At 47.5% G+C, this 26,688-nt stretch overlaps 2 protein-coding genes and 1 long non-coding RNA gene across 6 annotated transcripts in view; 1 reads left to right on the top strand and 2 right to left on the bottom strand.

Moving 5' to 3' along the window:
- Positions 1–5,552: 5,552 nt before the first annotated feature.
- Positions 5,553–14,760, bottom strand: SLC35B1 (solute carrier family 35 member B1). The gene is made up of 9 exons (XM_039516346.1): positions 14,536–14,760; positions 13,072–13,175; positions 12,265–12,395; positions 11,572–11,602; positions 11,185–11,345; positions 9,846–9,972; positions 8,753–8,859; positions 8,273–8,426; positions 5,553–7,929 (listed from the first exon to the last, which is right to left on the bottom strand). Exons 1-9 carry the CDS (start codon positions 14,736–14,738, stop codon positions 7,877–7,879), a joined length of 1,071 nt encoding a protein of 356 aa, XP_039372280.1. The 5' UTR covers positions 14,739–14,760; the 3' UTR covers positions 5,553–7,876.
- Positions 14,761–14,992: 232 nt separating this feature from the next.
- On the top strand, positions 14,993–20,034 carry LOC120392036. 2 transcript variants are annotated; one of them, XR_005591569.1, is made up of 3 exons: positions 15,074–15,212; positions 16,224–18,299; positions 19,186–20,034. It is a non-coding gene; the product is annotated as an uncharacterized LOC120392036 (long non-coding RNA). The 2 variants fall into 2 exon arrangements; XR_005591568.1 differs by having other exon boundaries at positions 14,993–15,212; positions 16,224–20,034.
- Positions 20,035–20,702: 668 nt separating this feature from the next.
- Positions 20,703–26,688, bottom strand: part of FAM117A (family with sequence similarity 117 member A) — a 29,760-nt gene continuing 23,774 nt past the window's right edge. For 2 of the 3 annotated variants that reach the window (XM_039516330.1, XM_039516332.1), the window contains exons 6-8: positions 24,141–24,366; positions 23,582–23,735; positions 20,703–22,522 (exon numbers count right to left, since the gene is read on the bottom strand). In XM_039516330.1, the coding sequence (XP_039372264.1) occupies positions 22,180–22,522; positions 23,582–23,735; positions 24,141–24,366 (723 nt within the window). In that variant the 3' untranslated portion in view covers positions 20,703–22,179. The remainder of the gene's footprint in view (positions 22,523–23,581; positions 23,736–24,140; positions 24,367–26,688) is intronic. The other variant, XM_039516331.1, reaches the window with a different exon arrangement.

Here is a 26,688-nt window from a genome sequence, read left to right as displayed (position 1 = left end):
GAGGTTTAATACAGATTGATTTCACTTTTCTTTAGAATATTTATAACCTTTAATATCTCATCTCTGTGACAATCTGTGTGATGTACTTATCTCTGTCATGCCTATTTTAAATGCATCCCTTGCCTTATTTCTTGTTTGAATCATATATTTATTAGTTTGCATACTATAAATCCAGGCACAAAACTGTTCCATTTGAGTGTACCTGTTTCAAGCATATATCCCCATCCCAGTTGCTGCTGTGAGATGCTCAGTACTCCCTATCGCCAGGAATACTGATTCCAGTTTGAAGTTGGACTCTCAAACTCTCAATCTTGCCTTCCCTGGGAACTGTTGGGTCTTTTGCTTTATACCTTTCCTTTGCATGCTGTTTTGAAGATCTCATCTGTATCCTTTATTTTGTGGAAATAAATAGGAATTCTTCAAAAATACTCTACTGTTCTGAAGAGCCATATGGGATAACTACATTTGGTAGCAGTTCCCAGTCTCATATTTCTTGGATCAGCAATTCATTTACACCTTCTGAGGAGGAAGTACTTTGCAACACATCACTCTTAAGTGTCAACACAGAGAGAGTCCAAAGGGAGTTCCATCTAGTATCCCAGTAGCAGGGTGGTGAGGAAGCTGTTTGATAGAACAATGGGAACCAACACATAAACAAATTAAGTTAACTCTCAAGCCACTGGGTAGCTGAAAAGCTAACCTGATCTTCAGCTAGGAAAAACTTTCATTAAAAAAATCAAACCGGATTTTTTTTTTTTTTGGCATCTCACAACCACTTACTGCATAGCAAAGCGGCTGAATTATATGCAAAAGAAATTTGGTAAATTAGAGACCATTCCATTCTCTGCACTCTGTCTTGTGTGCCAATTTTTTTTCTTTCTTTCACTGCTGCTCCTCTTAAAGGTATAAATTTTTGCCAGCTCTGGAGGTGGGAAGGGCTCTGAAATAAGCATCAGTGAAATTCAGAAGATAAAAAGAAAAATGGAATGAGTATGATATATTGGAACTGTCAGGAATGGAAGCAGTGAGTGCACAGCTGAGTGCACACTCCACTGTTACTAGAGGGTTAGGTAACTGATGACAACAGCAGTCCGTCATCCTAAATACCTAACATAGACCTTGTTTACAGATGGCACAGCTGCAAGATTGTAAGCTTTTGGGGGCAAGGACTTCCTTTTTGTTGTGTTCGTATATGGCCTAGCACAATGGGGTTCTAGTCCACAAGAAGACACATTGTTTTGAGAGAGTTTACAGCAGTAATTATTTAAACAAAAGGCTGATGGAGTTGCAGGGGGCCTGAGTAGAGAAGGGAAGGATGAAAAGAAAAGCTGCCAAGCTGTTCCCCTTGTGGATGCTGTGTTTTAGTCAGCTGTAAAATAAAACTTCACCATTCTTAGTTGTATCAACCAGTACCTCCTAGACCTTGCACACAAACATTGCAGCACTGTAACCTGCTGTTTATTCTGTATATGTGCATGACTCTTCTCTCCCAAGAAATGCCAAGGTTCATAGAACATAAGAATGGCTGTACTGGGTCAGACCAAAGGTCCATCTAGCCCAGTATCCTGCCTACTGACAGTGGCCAATGCCAGGTGCCCCAGAGGGAGTGAACCTAACAGGTAATGATCAAGTGATCTTTCTCCTGCCATCCATCACCCTTTGACAAACAGACAGAGTCTAGGGACACTATTCCTTACCCATCCTGGCTAATAGCCATTAATGGACTTAACCTCCATGAATTTATCCAGTTCTCTTTTAAACGCTGTTATAGTCCTATCCTTTACAACCTCCTCAGGCAAGGTGTTCCACAAGCTGACTGTGCGCTGTGTGAAGAACTTCCTTTTATTTGTTTTAAACTTGCCCATTAATTTCATTTGGTGACCCCTAGTTCTTGTAGTATGGGAATAAGTAAATAACTTTTCCTTATCTACTTTCTCCACATCACTCATGATTTTATATACCAGTCATATCCCCCCTTAATCTCCTCTTTTCCCAGCTGAAAAGTCCTAGCCTCTTTAATCTCTCCTCATATGGGACCCGTTCCAAACCCCTAATCATTTTAGTTGCCTTTCTCTGAATCTTTTCTAGTGCTAGAATATCTTTTTTGAGATGAGATGACCACATCTGTACGCAGTATTCAAGATGTGGGCGTACCATCGATTAATATAAGGGCAATAATATATTCTCCATCTTATTCTCTATCCCCTTTTTAATGATTCCTAACATCCCATTTGCTTTTTTGACCGCCTCTGCACACTGCGTGGACATCTTCAGAGAACTATCCACGATCACTCCAAGATCTTTTTCCTGATTCGTTGTAGCTAAATTAGCCCCCATCATATTGTATGTATAGTTGGGGTTATTTTTTCCAATGTGCATTACTTTACATTTATCCACATTAAATTTCATTTGCCATTTTGTTGCCACTTAGTTTTGTGAGATCTTTTTGAAGTTCTTCACAGTCTGCTTTGGTCTTAACTATCTTGAGCAGTTTAGTATCATCTGCCAACTTTGCCACCTCACTTTTTACCCCTTTCTCCAGATCACTTATGAATAAGTTGAATAGGATTGGTCCTAGGACTGACCCTTGGGGAACACCACTAGTTACCCCTCTCCATTCTGAGAATTTACCATTAATTCCTGCCCTTTGTTCCCTGTCCTTTAACCAGTTCTCAATCCATGAAAGGACCTTTCCTTTTAGCCCATGACAACTTAATTTACGTAACAGCCTTTGGTGAGGGACCTTGTCAAAGGCTTTCTGGAAAACTAAATATACTATGTCCACTGGATCCCCCTTGTCCACATGTTTGTTGACCCCTTCAAAGAACTCTAAAAGATTAGTAAGACATGATTTCCCTTTACAGAAACCATGTTGACTTTTGCCCAAAAATTTATGTTCTTCTATGTGTCTGACAATTTTATTCTTTACTATTGTTTCAACTAATTTGCTCGGTACCATAGTTAATAGTTCCACAACTTCACATTTGAGTTCTTTCAGAACTCTTGGGTGAATGCCATCTGGTCCCGGTGACTTGTTAATGTTAAGTTTATCAATTAATTCCAAAACTTCCTCTAGTGACACTTCAATCTGTGACTGTTCCTCAGATTTGTCACCTGCAAAAGCCAGCTCAGGTTTGGGAATCTCCCTAACATCCTCAGCCGTGAAGACTGAAGCAAAGATTCCATTTAGTTTCTCCGCAATGACTTTGTCTTTAAGCACTCCTTTTCTATCTCGATCATCCAGGGGCCCCACTGGTTGTTTAGCAGGCTTCTTCTGATGTACTTAAACATTTTATTACCTTTGGAGTTTTTGGCTAGCCGTTCTTCAAACTCCTCTTTGGCTTTTCTTATTACATTTTTACACTTAATTTGGCAGTGTTTGTGCTCCTTTCTATTTACCTCACTAGGATTTGACTTCCACTTTTTAAAAGATGCCTTTTTATCTCACTGCTTCTTTTACATGGTTTTTAAGCCATGGTGGCTCTTTTTTAGTTTTTACTGTGTTTCTTAATTTGGGGTATACATTTAAGTTGGGCCTCTAATTATGGTGTCTTTCAAAAGCATCCATGCAGCTTGCAGGGATTTCACTTTAGTCACTGTACCTTTTTAATTTCTGTTTAACTAATCCCCTCATTTTTGCATAGTTCCCCTTTTTGAAATTAAATGCCACAGTATTGGGCTGTTGAGATGTTCTTCCCACCACAGGGATGTTAAATGTTGTTATATTATGGTCACTATTTCCAAGCGGTCCTGTTATAGTTACCTCATGGACCAGCTCTTGCGCTTCACTCAGGACTAAATCGAGAGTTGCCTCTCCCCTTGTGGGTTCCCATACCAGCTGCTCCAAGAAGCAGTCATTTAAAGTGTCGAGAAATTTTCTCTCTGCATTTTGTCCTGAGGACATGTTTCCAGTCAATATGGGGATAATTGAAATCCCCCACTATTATTGAGTTCTTAATTTTGATAGCCTCTCTGATTTCCCTTAGCATTGCATCGTCACTATCACTGTCCTGGTCAGGTGGTCTATAATAGATCCCTAATGTGTTATTCTTATTAGAGCATTAAATTACTATCCATAGAGATTCTATGGAAGATGTGGATTCACTTAAGATTTTTACGTCATTTGATTCTACATTTTTCTTTCACATATAGTGCCACTCCCTCCTCCCCCCTGCACGACCGGTTCTGTCCTTCCGATATATTTTGTACCCCGGAATGATTGTGTCCCATTGATTGTCCTCAGTCCACCAGGTTTCTGTGAGGCCTATTATCAATATCCTCCTTTATCACAAGGCACTCTAGTTCACCCATCTTATTATTTAGACTTCTAACATTTGTGTACAAGCACTTTAAAAACTTGTCACTGTTTATTTGTCTGCCCTTTTCTGATGTGTCCGATTCTTTATGTGAATGTTTCTTGTCTGATCTGGCCCTTACCTTATCTTCTTCCATCCTCTGCTCCTGACTATAACCTAGAGAATCTCTATCAATAGACTCTCCTCTAAGAGAAGTCTCTGACTGATCCACATGCTCCTCTTTAGTAGTTGGCTTTCCCCCATCTCCTAGTTTAAAAACTGCTCTGCAACCTTTTTAATGTTCCTAACAGGATTCTGCAAGATGTGCTTTTAAAAATAATGACTGCAAGGCCTGTGGCTGCTGTTGTGAATGAAGGCACCTGTTTCTTACACAATGACAAGAGAACATGAAAGTGTGCATATATATATACACACACACCGCAACAGCTCTCATACTGGAAATGTAGTGAAGAATCAGTATTTAGTCTTAATGATGCATCTTCACTATTGCATCTTGGGGCTCAGAGACTCTACAAATAGAATAATAATGGAGGAAGACCTTAATTCCCAAATTTTATTTCTGCTGTGAGCCCACAGACTTTAGAAATAAAAGTATATTAACTAAAGGGCTGTTTTATTCATATATAATATTGACATGCTTGAAATGAGAGTGCCCCCTAGTGGTGACTTGCTAGTTCTCCACCAAAAGAAAAAGTCCTCTAGTACAGATGTGGGCAAACTACTGGTGGTAAGGAACAGGGTATCCTGGGGGAAGTTGGATGGGGTGGGGGGCAGTTAGGGGATGGGAAACGGGGAGGGTTGAAAGTGGGAGTCCCAGGGGGCAGGGATGTGGATAGGGGTCAGGAAGCAGGGGTTGGATAAGGGGGTGGGATCCCAGGGGGAAGTTAGGGGCAGGGGGTCCCCAGAGGCAGCAGTCAGGGACAAACAGCAGGGGAGGTTGGGGGTTCTGAGGAGGGCAGTCAGGGGGTGGGAAGTGGAACGGGGCAGGGGCCAGGCTGTTTGGGGAGGCACAGCCATCCCTACCTGGTCCTCCATACAGCTGCACAACCCCGCTGTGGCCCTTGGGGCAAAGTTTGCCCACCCCTGCTCTTGTACATGAATCTCGGAACAGGCAGAGAAGAGAGAGGAGGAAGGATGTGGCCTTTGCTAACTTGTCATCTTGATACTGGATGCTCTAACTGTGTTCTGCTCTTGCTGTTTTGTTTCCAGTCTAAATCATGCATTTGTCAGCACCTCTGCCAAATCACCCTTTTATTAAAAACAATTTCCATTTCCAGCCTCTTCCAGCTGTATAGCAGGACAAATACATTGAAGAAGGCTGAGTTTAGGCACAGGTCTTCCTTCTGTGACTCTCCTTCAGCAAATGCTGACAAGTCAGCCAACAGCTAAATAGATTTCTTAACACCAGCAATCAAACTATCTGCAGGGGAGAGTAACGCTTAAAGCCTTGCAGAAGAGGCTTGTTTTTAAAGATGATGTTCCATTGTCCTGACAACAACTTTGTGTCTAGCTAAGATATAGTAAAAACTGATTAATTTCCCTTTGAATTGCAGTGTTCACCAAGCATAGACTCACAGTCACTAATCAGAGATTGATTCTTGTATATCCTAAAAATGTGCTGTGTTTGTCTGTACTGAGCTCAGAGGTAGGTAAGTAAGCAGTCCTACAGTAAACCCTGTTTATATTAGTAGTACAAACCCCTACAGCTACACTGGAGCCTGAGTGATGTGGGAATAAGGCATTGTTTACACAAGGAGTTCAGGCACCAATCTCAACAGTAATTTTAAAGGGGCCAAGTGCAAGAAACAGTTTTATCAGAACATGGAGCCAACCTAGAACAATTTTGCTACTGCTCCAGTTTCCTCCAGCATAAATGTATCGAGTCTTAGCTATAGGTTTCTTCGAGGTGCATAGGCCATATCCATCTCCCGCCACTCGTGCTAGTCTTCCTCTTTAAAAGGAGGAAGGATAGCCTTGTAATTAAGGCACTAGACTGAAAATCAGGAGAGCCAGGTCCAATTTCTAGCTCTGCCATAGACTCCCTATATGAACTGAGTCACAGTTTATGGCTCACTTTTTGAACTGTAGAAATGGGATGTTAAGAGGCTAAAGCTGTACCTACATGGGAGATGTCAGAGTCTACATAGGGACTAAGAATAGCTAGATTCGTAGGACCAGATACCAGCATATATCAAGCTACATTTCATAGTGAACACAGGACTCATGGAGTTAAATAGCAGGAGAGTTGAATCAGGGATTCTCCACTACAGAAAACATGTTTGCTATTAATCAGTCTATCTTTAAGGAAATAGGAAGCTAGTGGGGAGGAGTTGGTGATGGAGGAAAAAATTTCCAGATGAACTTTAATATCTTTTCCTAAAAAGTTCAATTTTGAAAGAAACCTGTCCTTTGGGAAGAGCCATGGGACATTAAAAAGATTAATGAAAGCCAAGCTGTGGCCAGAAAGGTTCCAGGGGGTGTGGGGAAGAACAGACTTGCAGCAGTCACTCAGGAAGGCGATCAAGATCCCATCTGGAGGGGCAAGAGGCCAAGTCACAGAACAGATGGAAACGAAGCAACAGCTGGTGGAAACACGCTTTCATGTGTAAAGTTTGCTCTTTGGAGAATTTTGCTCTCCAACTTTGAAGGCATCATTATGCTAATGGCTCCTCCCCCTACAACACTTGGGAGACAGCCTGTGCACTCAGGAGCAGGCGTTCCACAGCTCTCAGTGATGCCGGTTAATTAACAAGATCGCTTTCAACATTTAGAAGCTGCTGTCACAAAACCTTGGCATGGTTTTAGCAGCAGAGGGTCTTGTTTCTTCAACAGCAGAGGGGGTGGGATGAAAGAGAATTAATTTGGCCCCAAGTGGTTAAGCAGATGGGATGAAAACTGCAGAGCCCAGGACTTTGTTACATATACCCAAAATTGCTCTTTCTATTTTAAATAGTGCTGATGGAGAGAAGATTACAAGTTGGGTATATTAGTGAAAACTAGAACCGTTCTCACTGCTTCACCAACCATGTTCTGGAGACCCATTCTCCTAGGGAGAGATGGGATTTCTCTTTTCAATATTGTCACTCAATCCTGGGCTTTTGCTACACTGCACCAAACTCAGATGGAAGAAACAAAGACTGACACTTTCCTTTGGAGTATGGTGGAGGAGAAATGCTAGTTATAATACTTCTACATGCTGAGAAGGCTGCAAGGTTGCAGAGAACAAGGCTTTCCAAGAACAACTGGAAGACTGCTTTGAAATAAAGGTCAGAAAAGTGACTCCTCTCTCCTTTTCTTTAATAAAGGTATGAAGTGTTTCTCCCATTAAGACTTGAATTTCTCCCCGCTACTGGGATCCATCAATGCAATTTTGATTACAGAGGAAAAAAAGGCTAAACTCTTGATTAAAATTAACACATTTTAAAACACTTCATAATTAAAAACCAATACCCATTCCCTTCCCCGGGCACCCATCCTGAGTCCAGTTTCATAACAGATGCTGAGGTACAAGACAATAAGTTAAAGAGTTCATTCCAATTTTGTAGAGTTCAGAAGTCCTCCTAATGTGTTGTCTTCTTTGAAACCTTCCCAAATTTGGCATCAAGTCCAAGACCTGCAGAGAAATGAGAAAAAAAATTCTAAGGGAAAGCCTTTCTATAGCTCCACATGCTAACTGATGCCAAATTACTTGAGAGACGGGGTACCTGTGAGACTTTTTAAAGAGTCCAAAAAAAGTCTCCCAAATCAGTTGGATATGTGACCATAGCAACAGCTTCAAAGATATCCCCATCCCTCCCACTTCCCCTCCTCAAAACACTGAGATAGTGGTTTTGCCAGCAAGCTTGTCCGAGAAAATCCATTGTCCAAAATCCTAGGTCAACCCATCCCCCCCCGTCTATACTCCACCACTCTAATATAAGGAAAAAAAGACTTAAAGCCAGGCTTCCAGGACTTACCCATGAATACCAGGATAGTTCCCACCCACTGCATCATGCTGATCGGGTTGGCAAATAGAATGACAGATGCTAAAATGGTGAAGAATTTGCGGGTTGTGGTGATGATTGAACAAGTTAAGGGTCCAAAGTATACCACAGTCATGAAGATGAAACTCTGAGAGAGAGAGAGAGAGAAAGAAAGAAAGATTCAGTCTGTCTGAGAAGGCAAGATCTCCAACATGAAGTTCCATCTTAAACCTTTTCAGAGAATCTTTTGGCAAAGAACACATCCCAACCACAACCTGAAGATGACATAAGAATTAGTACACAACCTTGACAGTCTTGATCTGAAAATACTGGCTGAACAGTGAGCTAGGAACAATCAGATATGGCAGGAAGACCAGACACATTTCCTTCACATTTCCGTCCCACAAGTAAATGAACATTCAATGTTCTTTGGTCATCGAGTGCCTGGGGTAAGGGAACCAGAAAGTTACTTACCTGACCCAGTGCACTTGTCAGGCCAAACAGCAGGATGTTGTAGAGGATGTGGGGGTAGCGTTCAGCAAAACTCAGGAATTCCCAGAGCTCTCCAGTGAACAAGATACCTGCAGAAAGTTTAAAGAGAGCAGGATGAACTCAAGGCAGAGACATCCTGGGCAGACAGGGCTGGAGCATTTATACTCCTAGCTCATGTTCACTACAGTCCGATAACAGATAGCAAAGACTAAGCTCCACCCAGAGAATACCAGTGGCAAAGAACTTTCAGTCACTGCACCATGCCAGATTGGTTGTTTTGGAAGAGAAAACAGCAAGTTGGCTACCCACCCCAGGATTTAAACAAAGTAACATAACATCCAGGAGTTAAGTTCACTTTGCTGCCTCAGTTTTGCAGCTCTATGTACTATTGCTGTCCTCCTGTACCCACTTAGCCTGAACTCATTGTGTTTACAGCCAGCATAAGGGGTGCCTGGAGGTCAGCGAGAGGAATCAGATGCTACAGCAGAACGTAAGAACGTCATCTTAGCAAGGAACATGTCCATCACATTCCAGATGTCATGTACGCTTTTAAACTTGGCCTCAGCTATGAATGGAACAGATGAAACAAACATCACAGTCAGTGTCTCATGACAACAGATTGTACCTTGCACTATGTATCCCGATTCTCAAAAGACAGCCGCCAACACACACACTCACTCTCTCTCTCTCACACACACACACACCCCTTAAATAGAATAGGAGGCTTCTGTTTAGAAGCCTGATGTGACCCCAGTCTTTGCCAAAACAAGAGAGCCACCAAATTGTAGCCCAGGAAGCTACAATCTATGCTACCGAGCCAGCCTGAAAGCAGGAACTTTTCAGACATGTGAATGCAGTTTTGGGAATGTCGCTTTAGGAGAAGCAGTGTCCCCTGGTGTCAATTTAAGAAACTACACTAAAATCTCCGCAGATTAGGTTTAAAAAAACAACAAAAAAATAAGCTCTGCAAAACATACTAGGCCCTTTTTAGAACAAGAGACGAGGGTCCTGCCTAGAGGATCTTACAAATCAGTCTTCAGGCCAGGTCGCTATGGCTTCCTCAGATGTTCCTTACCAGCCCCCAGGAACAAGGTGGACCATAGATTAACATTTAGCATCATGTGATTGGAACCAGTTTGGTAATGAGCTCTCATATGGTCCTGAGACACTCCCGTCAGTCCATCCAATGTTAGTGACAACAGCTAAGGGAAAGGGGAAAAAAAAAAAAGATGTTGCAGAAGACTAGAAGAGAACTCTCTGCCAGCTACTCCCTTCCTGGAACATGCATTGAATTACTCCTGAGGGCATTCTGCGCCAAAAATTAAAAATGTTGTGCACAGTATTTTAAAATTTTGCAAAATTCTGCATATTTTATTTGTCAAATAAATGAGGAGGCTCCAACATGGCACTGGGGAGCACAGGCCACTGGCTACACAGGGGGTCCAGGTGAAGGTGGTTGGGACTCAGCGGGGGGGTGTCTGGATGTGGGGAGCTCGGGGGGGAGGGGAGGGAAAGGTGTCCAGATGCTGGGGAAGGGAGGTCAGTGGCAGCCGGGTAAGGTGCAACTGGTTGGGGCTCAATAGGGTGGGGATCTGGCTGGCTCATTGGGGTGTTCCAGGTGCAGGGAGAATGGGGCTTGTCAGGGGGTGGGGGTGAGGCTTGGGAGGAAGGTCTGGGCAGATGGGGGAGCAGCTCCCTGTACAGTGATCCCTCCCCTACAACTGAGGAGCGATGGGTGCAGGAAGCGGGGGCGGGGGGGGGGGGAAGAGAGGCAGGCAGTTTGCAGAGCTTCCTCCAGCTGGGGGAGAAATCAGGGGATGGATCTGACCTGGCCCTGGATACTGTGAAGAGGAAGAGAAAGTCCCATCCTCCCCAGCCCAGCTGTGACTAGCAGCTAAGCCTGCTGCAGGGTAGGAGCCACCAGCCAGGTCTTTCCCAGTCCTGCCTCCTGACCCACAGTGATTGATCTCTCTGCCGGCTGCCTTGGGCACCTGAAACATACTGCTGGGGAGGGTTGTATAACTGCTCTTGTGGCTTCCCTGCCAGAAAGTCATTTTTCTGCAGGGCAGCAAAGAAATCTACAGGGGACATAAATTCTGCGCATGTGCAGAATTCCCCCAGTAGCAGCATTTAAATTCTATAGGTTTCTTGCTTCCACCTGCTTATATAAGAACTGTTCAGAGGGCATTCTGAGGAGGTGCCAGTGCTTCACCCCACATCACCATGTGGCAGTGTGCAAGCATGTCCCTCTGAAAAGATCATCACTACCAAAGCATTCTAATGCTGGCTTTTTGCCAATCCCTCATGGTGGGTAGATCTAGGCAGAAGCCGCACCTGTAATTGTTTTCTCCTCTAGTACCTTTCACCAACACAAAACCTTGGAACGACTCATGCTTCAACAGCCCAGTACTTACCAGGAGGAGTTCTCCATAGCCAAAGATGTGGTCGTCCTCACCATCGCCTCCCTTTTTAGGCTTGTACATGAACAGAGCCACGCCTGTGACAATCAGCAGGACACACAGATATTTGGCTAGTGGGTATTTCTTCCTCAGCACCGTCACCCCTAAGAGCATAACTGAAAAGAAAAGATGATTTGGTAAAGTGCTCCCCAAAACTCTCGGCTAGCAATCGAATGACTGTGTCCAGTTCTGGACCGAATTGGGAAGTGCACAGACAGTTTGTTATCCACACTAGTTGGCATGGAGCTATCGGGTGAGCAGCTGGACTGTTTCTGGGAATGCAACCCATGGCCTGCTCATGGCATGAGACACACACAAAGCTATAATTTAGTAGCTGCTCACCTGGAATCGGCTTACAGGACTTCCCAAGGACCTGTAAGAGAAAGAGTATCTTAACTAGCTGCATACTACAGCCTCCCCCACACCAGGCAAGAGGATCACAAGAACTGCCATATTGGATCAGACCCATGGTCCATCTAGTTCAGTGTCCTGTCTCTGATGGTGGTCAGCACCAGATCCTTCAAAAGAAGATGCAAGAAACCCTGCAGTAGGCAGATGGAGGATCATCTACCCCCGCCCCAATGCAGGTTTCTGACGCCGGCTTAACCCCTGAAACATGAGGATTTTTCCTTCTCCCGGATTTTTTTTTAAAGCAATTCCTATTAGAACTCTGGATGTTTGTTATCCATCTGGATGGCTAGTCCCTCTTGGAATCACTAACTATCACCACTGTGCCTTGCAGGGATAGAGTAAAAAGAAAAGCAGTAGAACACCATCCTCATTGCCACTCTTGCAGGTCAACGAGGGTCAGAACTGCAGCATCCTCCACGGTCAATCTTTTTTAGTGACTTACTCTTTAACTAGAATTGCTTCCTGTCACAGTGCATTGATGGATCATGTGAGCATCCCACATACCAAGAGTGCAGAATTAGAATTTGTAAAAATCCTCAAAATAGGGAAAGGGCAAATCTGTAAAGGGGAATTTTTACAGCACAACCTTCTTCCTAACACACTCATCTGCCTGCCTTTCTTCACCTGAGTTGGATAGTTGACAAACTGCAGAGCCGAATTGCTGGAAACCATAGCACCCAGATAGGAAAGCGAGCAAGCTGCATACAGCCAGTTCTGGGTCCGATCCACCCTGATGGAGTCAAAAAACTGGATCACTGTGGAGAAGACAAAACATACAAGAAACACACATGGGCTGATGAGACTGGAAGTTGGCATCATAAGGCTATTTTATAATGCCATTGAGATACAAAAGCCACAAAGTATCTACAGCAGAGGGGAGATGAACTCTCCAGAGCATCAAAACCACTCAATCTTTTCAGCTCACATGCTCTCTGAGGCAAAGGAGTTATACTGAATTCCTGAAACCTGGTGGGGCAGAAGGAAGATGAAAAAACCCACAAGGGAATAGGTATAGAACCTCTTACAGGAGACAAAAGCTTGGCCATCCCAGTGGTCTACTCTGACCCTTCCCAACAATAAAACCACATTGAACGAAAAGAATTTAGAATCTGGTTTTATGCAGTGTCTTTCATTTATAAAATTCTTTATTAAATCAGGTTAGCCAGTAGTTGTGCAATGTCTGTGCAGACAAATGGAAAAATCACTGTGTGCTCAGCAAAAGCTCACAGTCCTTTGGAAGTTGCGACTTAGGTAATCATTGGTATCGGGAGTGTGACCTGCACTACAGGTAACCACTGGGGGAGCCCTACGACTCTCTTCCAGAGTCACTTCCCAGCCCAGAGGAGAAGGAAGTGGGATGGGAGTCAGGCTCAAAGAGGTCCTGATGTAGAAAAGCAAGGGGTGACATATTGGTTGTTCTGGAACACTTACCTAACCTGGCAAAGATGGCATTGATCACACACTGAATGAAGACCAAGGACAAAGCATATTTGAACTTTTCCTGCTTGGCACCTTCTCCATATTTACCTCTAGTTCTGTAAGAACAAATGAATTAAAGAGGAGATGGAGAGGTACACCGAGTGAGACTGCAGCATAAGGCATGGCACACATTTACTCATGCTTTCTTCCCAGGTGATTTAGCCCAACAGCTACCAACCTGTTTAAACAAACATGTAGCAAACGGTGCCCTCAGCTATATCTACCAGTACCCCTCCCCCCTTCCATTCAGCTGTGTTTGCTCTAAGCCTGCAGTGGAATGAGGCTTCTCAAACCCGTGTCACACAGCTGGGAAAGAAACTCCAGCACAACATAGGCTCCTGAAGATTCCCCCATGGAGACGTCTTGCTTTCTGGTAGGATGCCCAGGAGAGACAGCATGTCCAGCTTCTGCCGCTGTGCAGAAAGTGGGGGAGGTCCCCAGACTAGGAGAGGGGGGCTTCACTGTGGAAGGGTGCAACTTACATCTTAGTGTAAGACCCAGATACAGAGGAATAGGAGTCACTTACATGCTCGGCTATAAATAGTCCTGGTCTCCAAGCTGAGGGGGTGTCACTTACATGCTCTCCTGCAGGAGCCAGGCGGGGGTCACTCACATGCTCTCCTGCAGGAGCCGGGCGGGGTGGGGGTCCTGCAGGAGCCGGGCGGGGGTCTCTCGGGGTCACTCACATGCTCTCCTGCAGGAGCCGGGCGGGGGTGGGTCACTCATGCCTGCAGGAGCCGGCGGGGTTGGGGGTCTCCTGCAGGAGCAGGCGGGGTCTCAGGGGTCACTCACATGCTCTCCTGCAGGAGCCGGGCGGGGGTCTCCTGCAGGAGCCGGGCGGGGTGGGGTCTCCTGCAGGAGCCGGGCGGGGTCTCGGGGGGTCACTCACATGCTCTCTGCAGGAGCCGGGCGGGGGTCTCGGGGTCACTCACATGCTCTCCTGCAGGAGCCGGGCGGGGGTTGGGGTCTCCTGCAGGAGTCGGGCGGAGGGGTTGGGGGTCCCTGCAGGAGCCGGGCGGGGGTGTCTCGGGGGTCACTCACATGCTCTCTGCAGGAGCCGGGCGGGGGTTTGGGGGTCTCCTGCAGGAGCCGGGAGGGGGTCACTCACATGCTCCCCTGCAGGAGCCGGGCGGGGGTGTCTCGGGGTCACTCACATGCCTCCTGCAGGATCCGGGCGGGGGTCCTGCAGGAGTCGGGCAGGGGAGGGTTGGGGTCTCCTGCAGGAGCCGGGCGGGGGTGTCTCGGGGGTCACTCACATGCTCTCCTGCAGGAGCCGGGCGGGGTTGGGGGTCTCTGCAGGAGCCGGGCGGGGGTCTCGGGGGTCACTCACATGCTCCCCTGCAGGAGCCGGGCGGGGTTGGGGGTCTCTCCGCAGGAGCCGGGCGGGGGTGCCGGGGGTGTCTCGGGGTCACTCACATGCTCTCCTGCAGGATGCCGTAGTAGAAGTAGCAGACGAAGACGCCCAGGAAGCAGACGGGCAGGCGGAGCCGCTCGGGCAGCAGGGGGCCGCCCCCGCTCGCTCCCATGGCAGCAGCGCTGGACCCGCTCAGGGAAGGCGGCACGTCCAGGCGCACATCGCGGAGCGGAGCCGGCAGCAGCGGCGACGCAGGGGGCCTCATAAAAGCGACTCGAGACCGCCGCACTCCCGAGCCCCGCCGGCTCCGGGTGGGGGCTGCCCGCGGCGCTGCCGGACCCGCCGAGGCAGGAAGAGCGGGAGTGGAAGGGGCAGTGGCCCCGCATGCCGGGCCGAGAGGGCCCTGCTGCCCCACACGGGGCTAATCCGCCCGTCGCCGCCGCCTGTTCCCCGCAGCCGAGCCCCAACACAGCAGCTTTTTGATCAGGCAGCGCGTACGTTCCCCGAAGCCCGGGGGGGTCCTTCCATAGCGCGGGTGCCCCGCAGTGACGTGTTCCAATGTGGACAGCACGGATTGGCCCCGTGGCCAGAAGGCGGAACCAGGAGCGCGGTTTCTGGCGCGGTCTTAGTGCCAGTCGAATACAAGAGCTGCCGGAGCATTGCTGACCCCGCCCCAGGCGCATGCGCCGCAGCAGCTGCTATTGGAGATGCTGCGGGGAAGCCTCAGCGTTGGGAGCCTGTAAGGGGGCGGGGGGAGAGGGAGGAAGAGACGGGGTGTCTGTAGAAGGGAAGAGGCGGTGGGGCTGGTAGAAGGGGGAAGAGGCAGGCGGGGGTCGGTAGAAGGGGGACGAGGCGGTGGGGGGGAGGGAAAGAGGCAGGCGGGGGGGTCGGTAGCAGGGGCGGCTCTAGACAGTAGGCTGCCCCAAGCAGCGCGGAGCGCTGCGCCGCGCGGCGGGTGGCTCCGGTTGAGCTCCTGCTGGCATGCCAGCGGCAGGTCCACCGGAGCCTGGGACGAGCGGACCTGCCGCAGGCATGACTGCGGGAGCTCAACCGGAGCCAAATGCCGCCCCCCCCGGGAAACGGCCGCCCCAAGCGCCTGCTTGGCGCGCTGGGGTCTAGAGCCGCCCCTGGTCGGTAGAAGGGGAAAGAGGCAGGCGGGGAGGTCGGTAGAAGGGGGACGAGGCGGTGGGGGGAGGGAAAGAGGCAGGCAGGGGGTCGGTAGAATCGGGGAGAAGCAGGCCAGGGAGGCGGTAGAAGGGGGAGGGGAAGAGGCAGGCAGGGGGTTGTAGAAGGGGGAGGGGGAAGAGGCGGGGTTGGTAGAAGGGGAGGGAAGAGGCAGGCGGGGTCGGTAGAATCGGGGAGAAGCAGGCCAGGGAGGCGGTAGAAGGGGGAGGAAGAGGCAGGCGGGGGGGGGGTTGTAGAAGGGAGAGGGGGAAGAGGCGGGGGGGTTGGTAGAAGGGGGGAGGGGAAGAGGCCGGCAGGGGGTTGTAGAAGGGGGAGGGAAGAGGCAGGCAGGGGTTGGTAGAAGGAGAGGGGAAGAGGCGGGGGGGTTGGTAGAAGAGGGGGCAGGCGGGGGGGGTCGGTAGAAGGGGGGAGGGGAAGAGGCAGGCAGGGGAGCGTGTATTGGCACAATCCAGTTATTGCATTGGCCAGTCACTTCTCTGTACTACGTGTCCGGGGGGGAGTGGTATAACCACGTGCCCTGAGCCCCACCCCGCGTGTGCAGGGCTCACCTCTCTTCCTTTTCCAGGAGCACCAGCCCACACAGCCACCGAACTGCACTTCGGACCACGACTTCAGCTGCCCCGGTGAGGGCGTGAAGCTCTAGCCCCTGGTTTACAGCTGAGGAGCTAGTACAGGACCCTGCAGCCCGTGTCCTCAACAACTTGGGCTCTGGCCCCTGCAGTAGTTTCCCCACAGAACATCCCGTCATGTTCGAGCAGCGCCGGGGCCTAAGCCCACCTCAGCTACAGCTGCAGGCTGAGGCCTGGGGGCAGCAGGTCCAGGGAACTTTTTCTGCCAGAAGGGGAAGCTCATGGATGTAGAAAACAGGAGCTTTCACAGTAGCTGCTCTGAGCCTGTGGAGTGAACTGCCTGAGGAAGGAGGGACTTTCCCACCCTCCCCATCTTCCAGGCCAACAGCCAGGTGCACTTCTCCAGGCTCCCTCGCTACTGCAGCCAGAGCTCAGAGACCATTTAGAAAAAACCCCAAAGCCCTTGGTTGCTCACAGCCCTCCCCGGTGATAAAAACCAGTGCAGAAGAAAGTAACCTGCCTAACTCCCACAGTAAGTCTCACTGAGATAGGATTTGAACCCAGGTCACTTGCAGTTCAGGCCACTACCCAGTTCTTGTCTTTCGAGGGTCAGACCCCACTTTCTCCTGTTCCAAAAGCAGAGGCTGCTGGCACTGAAGGCAAAGCATCATTAGCTATATAAGGAGGAAGCGGTCTGGTCTAGTACATCTAGAATTGGTACATATTAGCCTATTCATGTATAGTGTCAAGTCAAGTCTTGTCCAGAAAGCGAACAAACAGGCAAATCCTGACAAACACTAGGCTTTAAACCCCTACACAGCTGAAGACAGATATGAAGTAGAAGGGATTTCCTGCTTCCATGATGTCCATTTTGGGGGTCACAAAACAGGCATAAGGCAGCCCTAGGCCACTGCCCTTGTAAGGGAAGAGCCTGGGCAGGCATAGGGCCTGTTCTACACCCCCTGAGAGAGACACTGCTGTTGGAGGAGGCCTGGTCACAGGAGAGGGTTCTCATGACAGCCATTCCCCCACAGTGCAGAGGGGCTATTGCAGGCAGGGTGCAAGTGGGATCAGCTCTGACAGTTCCTTTGACCTTCAGCGAGGTGTACATTTTCCCCTGGCAGCTCTAGGCTAGGGAAAGCACAGCCACCTTCCCCACCCGCACATAGGGCTCAGCACATGCTGACAGATGAATCACCCTTTCTCCCCCCCAGGTAATCTACAAATACTACAATTACACTGCACTGCAGGTTCTCATTCCTCTTGTTTTTAAAAAGGAGTGTCTGCTGTGTTTCAATTAACACACACCAGCCCAAGGAATGTTCTCTCCCCTCCTCTTTTTAAAAGAAAAACCTCAACTCCAACAGGCACTTTTCCACAGCTCTGCCCTCTGTGGGGATTGGTGTAGGGACCACATCCTGCACTTAGCAGCATGAGATGTTCCATTTGCTTTTCTTCAAACTAAATCCAGAGGTTTGGGAAATACCAATGTAGAATCCCTGTGCACCTGTAGAAAGCAGGATGGGGTTGGGGTTGTTCTGCAGAGATTCGCCTTGAAGAGAGACTTTTAGAAATCATTTCCGTGTTGAGATTGACTGTGCAAGCTGGCAAAATGCTAAACTACTTGGTTTACTGCAATTACCCTTTAGAAACTCTGATGCTGTTCTTACTGTCTAGCAAGAATGGTTACCTCCTGCTGGGCTGACCCCCCACATCTGCAAAACTCTTTATTTTTAAACACAGAGCCTGCCCCTGAGAACAGGTTTGACTTCCCCACTAGGTCCACCTTAGTGGGAGTGCGGAAGTAACATTGGCTGTAGCTGACATGTACAGGGTTTGTACGCTGATTTGTCAGTGTGGTCGTGTTGTTTAAAGAGGCACAAGACTTCCCCAAATTTAGAAGCATCAGAAGTGGCTCCATGAAGTTGAATCCCAATAAAAAAAAGCTGATATTTACACCTTCCTGTCTGCAACCCAAACAGTGCAGCACTGTGCTACCACCCAAGAACCAGCGAGACCAACTGACCTGGATATTGGAAAGATTTAAGATGATTGGAGCAAGAACAGGGGAGGTATATTTATTAGCACTTAACTTTAACAGTGATACAGAAACTACTGTGTGATTCTAGAACCCAACTCCATCCCTCAAATTTAAGACAGGGCTTTTAGCTACCAGACCCACCTCCCTAATATTAAAGAAGATCATGGAGGAATCAACTATACTGATGGGGTTCTGGAGAAGAAAAAAAAAATATATGGAGGCAGTGAATGCTTTTTAAATGCTGGTAGTGCCTGCCTACAATATACAAGCCCCTCCCTAAATGATCTCTGCTAAATTTACTGATGTGATACTGCCAATTGTAAAAATGATCTTGTCCACTCAGTTCCAAAAGTCCAGCTTCTGGGACTAATTAGATTGTGAATAAAGAGCTTAAGTAATGTAGTGTCTCCACATTGTCCATAGACTGGCAACAAAAACAGAAGTTCTTTAAGAACAACTCCAGGTTAGACAAGAGATGAAATATTGCTGATGGAAGTGGGGGGTTGTATTTTTCCTCTGGTTATCCAAACTTGCTGTTATTTATCCAGGCAGAATGTGATAGCACTGGTCTACATACAGCTCGCTGTCATTCAGGATCTTAACCTAACTGAATTGGGTTTTCTGCTGCTTTCTATGTGCACAAATCCAAACATTTCACCATCATCAACAAGACAACCCAGAGCCCTCAAAGCTTTAGGGGATTTTTGTACAGAACTTGCACACCATGTATCCAGTCCTAACTCTGGGTACAGGAGGAGGGATGATCAGTCTAGGTGGCTGTGGAGTTTATGGCTGAGAAGCATATTGCACGAACCAGGCCCACTCTAGCTAGAACTAAATACAAGACTCCTTGGTTTTCAGTGCTGGCTTCCCCTGTTTGTAGTCATTTATTCCTCACTGCTTCTGTCTCCTTTCAGGAGGGATTCTGTATTCAAATAATCCCAGCCTTGACTGGAATGCAGACTGATGAAAGGAGTACTCCAGCAGGGCACTACTATCAAGATTTAATTGCACACCGGAGGAGAGGGGTGAAGTATGTCATTCAGTCTGCAGGCAGGGGGTGCAGAGAAATGAATGCACTAGCAATTTATGAGAAGCCTAATGTTTCATCAGGCAGCCAGTTTTCCATCTTGCTTCCCTGAATCATACAGCAAGCTTGTAATCCATGCTTAGCACATACTAGAAGCCATGACATGTCTCAAACCACAGCACTCAGTGATGGAGGTTGCCATGCTCTAACAGGCCCCACCAACTATTACCCACTCCATTTGGAATTAAAGGATGGATTTACAGATTAGCAGCAAAGAAAGCTATTCCTAGGGCAGCACCTGTACAGTTTGGGCTGGTTGACAACCTTTCCCCCAGAATCTGCAGTATGGCAGGTGTGGGTCAGAGACTGTGGTGTTGGCAGAGCTGCAGATGGAGTGACTTGCAATGTCAGGAAGAGGTCATTTAAATTCACGTTTATAAGCAATCAAAAATAAGTGTTTTTAAGGCTACTTGGCATGTTAGTTTAAAGACTCTTCCCCATCTCTCCCTGCCAAAAACACTCAAACTCATGACTGAGGTTTCATCAGAAGGTGGCAATAGCTGAAGAGTTGGGAGCAGTTTGGAATTCTCCTTGGTAGCAGAGCATTCCCCCACTGCAATATCAAATTCTGATTCAAGAAGAGCTGGACAGAGGGACTCAAGATTTCAAAAAACAAAAAAACACAGTACCTTGTTCACTGCACTTTCCTCTAATAAATCTGACTTATGTTCTCCAAGCTGAGGTCTGCAGCTTTCTCCAGCTCTGCATTCCCAACTCACTGGGTAAATGGTTACCTGGCCTAGTGAGGTTCCTCTCACATTTTCAATAAGCCTTTGCTACCAACAGCTGCTGAGCTCTCCCAGGGTAGCACTAAAATGCCATGACCAACTTGAGGGAGTTAAAGTGAAGCACATTGTTTTGCAGCTCGTGCAGAAGGATGAAGCAAACTATGTATGTAGGCGTTTTCCTCCAAGCCGGCTGCATTTCCTCTCCACCACCTAATTTAGAAGCATTACAGAGAAGCAATTTTAACACTAGCTGTTATTTAGCATTACTGGCAAGAGTTTGGAAAGTTAGTCCTAAGCCTAAAAACAGTACAAGGACCACTTGAGGTGCAGCACACCAGCGAGTCTCTTGCCTAGCATATGCTCTGGAGTGGAGCTACAGCACGTCTAGCAGATAGTGGTAAATAGTATTGAACCACTCCCTTTGCTGGGCACCAGCAATGGGCTGGCAAGCCCACCTTCTAAGCTGAAGGTAACGTATCAACAGATAGAGGCCATCGCAGCAGAAAATGCAGTCGATCTGGCCTGTCATTTCAGTGTCCGTCGTTTAAACTATGCAGAAATTCCAGTTTAGACTAAATACACTCAAACCCCAAAGAAAGAGAAAAGGAGCTTTGGATACCTGGAAGAATAATTACTTTTTTTTTTTTTTTTACTGGCAACACCAATATCTGCAAAAAACTCTGAACACAAGACAAACTCCAAGGCTAACATTCCTCCTTTAAGCTTTGCAATACATACATAAAATACAAACTTCAAACAGCTGCAAAAATAGTGTCTTTGGAAGAAAATAGAGTTTCTACATCAGATACAAGAAAATAGGCTTCTTCAATACAACCCAAAGCCTTAGCAACAGAACACAAATCAAATACTTTCATTTTCAAGAGGCATTACAATCAGAATTCCCCATGTTATAGTTTCACCTTATAAGGCTTTGTGCTGGGGGGTCTAACAGGATCTCAGACTCCAGCCCAGGTAGGATGATCTTATGTCTGTGCATAAAGTTTTTTTGCAGTGAGACAAAATGGTTCTGATCCCCAACTCCACCCCTGCACAGGCAAACAATACCAGAGCCAGTCAGGCTGTCCACGGCATTCGATTGGAAAGCAGCATGTAACATCTCTACTAGCAGCAACCTTCATAAATTCCATGGAAACCTTTTGTATGCTGCTCGGACTTAGATTTCCATCTCCTTCCCCTGAAAAAAGGCTGTTGTGGGGGGTCTGAGAGGCCCTCCGCTACCTACCAAGCCATGCAGACAGCTCCACAGCAGCACCTCTCTCCTTATCCTCCATCATGTAAGAAGCATCCCAGAGTGTAGGTCTTATGCAAACAGAGGTCCCTGAAGGTGCACTGGCAGGTATCTGATCTGCATTCTCTATCCTTGTACAGCAAGACATTCCAAGAGGCTCCTGAAAGCTCTAGGTGGCTATTTCAAAGGGTTCGGATATCCAGTAGTGGAACTGTCTACAGTTCACTTCCAAACCCCTCATGTCTCTCTCTTCTGTATTTTGGGTGCTTTAAGTGACTCAAGCTGCCTTTGATAGAGTGCAGATGCATTGTCAAATTCTGCCCAATACATTCAGATAGCTGAAGTCAGCTAAGCCAGGTTCTACCAGCTTCTCCAAGAGGCAGCCAAGCTACTGGCCTCCCCCCGCCCCCCGGGTGCAGGAAATCCATGTGACAACTGTGGGGATGAGAAGTGCTAGGGAACTCCCATGTCCCCTGAATACCTGCAGCAAGGAATTTCATTTACAGAGCCAGAGAGCTTGAATTTCCATGCTGTTGACCAGCAGCAGAGTCCCAGCTGCTCTTTGACAGCAAAACAATCATACAGGAAAAAATGACATTTCAACGCAGGAGAGGAAAGTGCTTTAAGTACTGGGGGCTCGAAGAAAGGAACCACTCCAGCAGCAAGAGTCCTGTGGCACATTGTACTTAACAGTTTTCACCATCATTCTGGAAGAAACTTGCTGTGGTTTTCAATCCCAGGGCTGCCCATCTAACCCTCAAGTCCCAACTTCAAGGCACCACAGGCTGTTTAAGATGCACTGAAGAACCACAGATGCTTTGCTGTGCCAGGTCTCCCAAAGGCCTCAGACCACAAGAGAGCTATGGAAGAGGACACTCTCTTCTGTCTGGGTGCGCTTCCAGTGTTCAAAGTTCAGGGGAGGTGATTTGGAGACCTCACTAAAGCCATCGGCTGCGGAGTCTTTCCGCGACCCAAGGAATGGGCCTGGGGCAGTGGACTGGCAGGAGCTGAATGTGCCTGGTGGCACAGGGCTGGGGGTAGTAGGGAAGCTTCTGAACAGGAAGCCCATGTTTGGAAAGAGAGGCTTTACCAGACTGACTGGACAAAAGGCAGAGCCAGTTGGGTTGAAGTGGACTTTGTTCTTATCAGGACAGGAGGGCAGAAAATTCTGATCAGGGCTGGGGGATCTGAAGGAGGGAGAGAAACAAAAGGAAATCGGTTAGGAATGGAGCCCTCAGAGCGCATACAGCTGTGCAAGCAATTGCAGCTTTAATGGTACATGCTTGTTGTGGGGAGGGCATAGACTGCCTACTGTCTTAACCCTTCGCAAGCTGGCCACTTCCCAGGCAGGCAACAGTCAGAAGCACTCGGCCAGCAATGAGTGAGGGCTAAGAGCAGCTGGGCAGACCAAGACTCTAGGGACAGATCTACACTATAAATGTACATCCACACCCCTGACCAATGCAGTTATGCTGACCTAGCCCCTGGTGTACACAGCGCTATGGCAAAGGTGTCTCCCACTGACATCATTAATCCACCTCCATGAGAGGAGGTAGCTATGATGAGAGACCGGAGACGCTCTCGGTGCAGTAGCATCTTCACTGAAGCACTACAGTGGTGCACCATTTTAAGCGTAGACCTGCCTGAGATGGAATGAGACCCAAGTCACCCTTGACAATGGTAGGAACCCCCATTGGCCTCTTCTTGCTTGCCCTCCCTACAGTCCTCAGCTCAGCCACTGGGCTGGAGACCGGGAGCAAACATCCAGGCAGCTGTGGGTGGTTACGGGAGCAAACAAGCAGGCTGAGCAGGAAGGACGGCCAATAGCACAGGTGAGGTCAACAGCTCCATCCTGCCGGGGGTTGGGGAAAGCAGAGTTGGTTTATTTGAGGGCCAACCCTTGTGGCCAAGCGGGCGTGTTGGCTGGGTAAGCAAAGTGCTTGTGTGTGTGGTGGGAAGGCAGATGCCACTAGGCATCTTCACAGAAGAGTCCTCCAGTGTGCCAGAAGCACTCTGGTTCGTTGCTTCTGCACCCAACAAGAGGGCAGCACATCTAATGTCTGTGTACGTCCCAAGAGAAGCTGCTCCCCAATTCCAGGCTGTTTTAGAGGTTTATTTCCTTGGAGCTGGGGCAAGGAGAGGGGAGTGACAGTTACGCAGTACAATGTAGGCAAGGGAAACTGCGTAAGCGTTGGCACTCTCTCATTTAAACTCTCCCTCAAGACCTCGTCCCTTCTCATACTTACAAAGCCTCTTCAAAGGCCCGGACTTTTTCACATCCCTCGGGAGGCTCCCGTTTAAACATGTAGCTGTGGTTAGGTCGAGGAGAGGAGGCAAAGGCCAGGACTGGAGAGGGGCTACCATCCTCTAGCAGGGAAGGAAGACTTTTTTGAGAAGATTCTAGAAGAATTCAACAGATCCCTTTTAAATCAACACAGGATAAGCTCCCTGAGATCACAGTAGTGTCCTAAAAAGTCCTGGCGCCAGAACTGCATTCAGTTACCAACTTGTAACCTCAGTCAGCCTGGTGCTGAGAATTCCCAAGTGACTGAGGGAAAAAAAACCTACACAGAAGAGTCCTTGCAACTCCAATTTGTTCCAGCACCTACTCAAAGACACCCCCACCCCCACTCTCCCCATCTCCTATTTAACTTCTGGGCTCCCACAATCCCAATTCAAAACACACTGGAGGTGGAGAGAGCTGGGCTGCTACACTAAAGGATTAATGCGTTCACATCACCCTTCACATTCCCATCTCCCTATGCTGGGAGAAGGCCATTGCTGAGCCTAGCTACTGCCATTTACCTTTCTCTTTGGGGTCAGGCAGTGGCTCCTCCAGGGCAGAAGAAAGCTCCTCTGTAGCTGCTCTTGCAGGGGTGTGTGGAGAAGATCGGAGAGGCACAGAAGGGGATGGGGAAAGAGAAAGGCTGCTGCAGCTGCTACTGCTGGGTTCCAGAGTCAGCAGCAAAAGATCCTCAGAGCCTCTCTGGGGAGGGGCTGGTGCCCTGTGGCCGTCTGGAACATCCAGGATCTAGAGGGAGGAAAGCTTATTGAACAGAAACCCCCAACCTCAGCCCCCTTTCACACAGGCAGGCAGAACTTACAAGTAGCATTTAGATCTCAGTGGACTGAAGCAATCCTACTGCTCTCGACCATGCACTCTGGGATTTATACAGGCAGGGCCAGATCATATACCCACCCAGAACACACGGAGGTGCTGAATTAGAGAGTCATTTCTCTACTAGCCTTCAGACGAATTCCCTCTCCCTGCCAGTTTAATGCCACACCCCTTAGGCAACAATTCAATATTTATGCTGCAGCAATGTCCAGATACTTTTGTCAGGCTGAGGGCCTTGCTGGACACAGACAGAGCCTGGCCCAATACAAAGAGACAACCCTTGCTCTGAAGAGTTTATGTAATCTTAGACAAGCAACATACAAATGGGAAGGGACAGGCAACTATGCAGAACTGGTATAGGCACAATCCTTTAGATTAAAAGCTCTCTTCTACATATGCACAAGGAGGCCCTGATTCTCACTGAGACCCTGGGACACCACCATCATTTAATATGCTTTTTAAAATGAGGGTGCATGTAGTTAAGTGGCTGATTTCTTAAGTGTCACAGCAGCAGTGGGTTTGAAGAGGGATGTGGAGCAGAGGGGCAGCCCTATGGCTCAGCTCTGGGATGGAGTTCCATACCCAAAGGGCCCAAGAAAGAAGGTGGAGAGCTGACAAATGAGCAGATAAATCATAACATCCACTGGCAAAGCACTTGTAAGAGTTTCAGAACTTCCTTGGTTGCTTCCTATAGTTTTAATGACAAACAAACCCACGAAGTGGTCAGGGCAGTGGTTTGGGATTCAACAGACCTTGGTTCAGTTCCCTGCTCTGCCACAGACTCCGTGTGACCATGTGAAAGTCAGAATTGAATTTTAAGGTATTTAGGCACCTAACTCCTACTGAAACCAATGGGAGTTAGGTGCCTAAATCTTTAAAATATCTACAATTACAAAATGATAGATTTCATGAGTCCCAGGAAAGGATAGGAGCAAGAGCAGCAGAATAAAAACAACGGACTCGTTAAAAAAAGGCAGGCAAACTGAGGAAATTGGTAGGTAAAGTCCCATGGGAAGAAAACGAAGGGAGAAAGGAGTTCAGTAGAGTTAGCATTTTCACAAGGAGACAGTATTAGAGGCACAACTGCAAACTATCCTGATGCAAAGGAAAGACAGGGAGAATAGCAAGAGGCCAATGTGGCTCTGTCAAGAGCTGTTTACCTCAAAATCAAGCAGGAATCCTACATAAAGTGGAAACATGGAGAAATTGCTGAGGAGTACAAAAGAATCGCACAAGTATGTATGGGCAAAGTCAGAAAAAAGCTAAGCAAAAATGAGTTACACCTACCAAAGGACATGAAAGGCAACAAAAAGAGGTTCTTTAAATACATTAGGAGCAAGAGAAAGATGAAGGGAAGCACATGTTCTCTACTTAGCAGGGAAAGAGCTATTAACTGATGGTATCAAGAAGGCCGAGATGTTTAAGGCCAGTTTTGCTTCAGTCTTCACTAAAAAGGTGGTGAGATACTCAACAATTAACAAGGGGGAAAGAACAAGTCAAGATAGAGAATGAAGAAACATGTTAAAGAATGTTTAGATAAGTTAGATGTAGTTACATCAACAAATCCTGATGAAATTCATCCTAGGGTACATAAGGAGCTAGCTGAAGCAATCTCAGAACAATTAGCAATTCTTTGAGAACTCATGGAAGAAACAGGTGAGGTCCCAGATGACAGGAGAAGGGCAAATACAGTACCTATCTTTAAAAAGGGGAACAAAGAGGACTCAGAGAATTAGAGCCGTGTGCTTAACTTCAATACCTGAAAAGACACTGAAACAAATTATTAAACAATCAGTTTGTGCGCACCTAGAGGATAATAAGCTTATAAAGAATAGCCAGCATGGCTTTGTCAAGCACAAATCATGCCAAACCAACGTAATTCCCTTCTCTGACAGGGTCACTGGCCCAGTGGATAGGGGAGAAGCTGTAGACTTGATGTATCTTAATTTTAGTTGATACAGTCCCAAGTGACACTCTCATAAGCGAACTAGGGAAATGTGCTCTAGATGAGCTTACTTAAAGATGGTGCACAACTGATTGAAAAACCATACTCAAAAAGAGTAGTTATCAATGGTTTGCTGTCAAACTGGAAGGGCTTATCTAGTGAGGTCCCACAGGGGTCAGTCATGCATCTGGTACTAAATATTTTCATTAATGACTTGGATAATAAAGTGAAGAGTATGCTTACAATATCTGCAGGTGACAAACTTGGAAGAGTTGCAAACACTTTGGAGG

Source organism: Mauremys reevesii, linkage group 27, assembly GCF_016161935.1.
Source record: "Mauremys reevesii isolate NIE-2019 linkage group 27, ASM1616193v1, whole genome shotgun sequence".
Taxonomy (NCBI): domain Eukaryota; kingdom Metazoa; phylum Chordata; order Testudines; family Geoemydidae; genus Mauremys; species Mauremys reevesii.
Note: the sequence above shows the minus strand (reverse complement) of the source record. Positions and strands in the feature narration are given on the sequence as shown.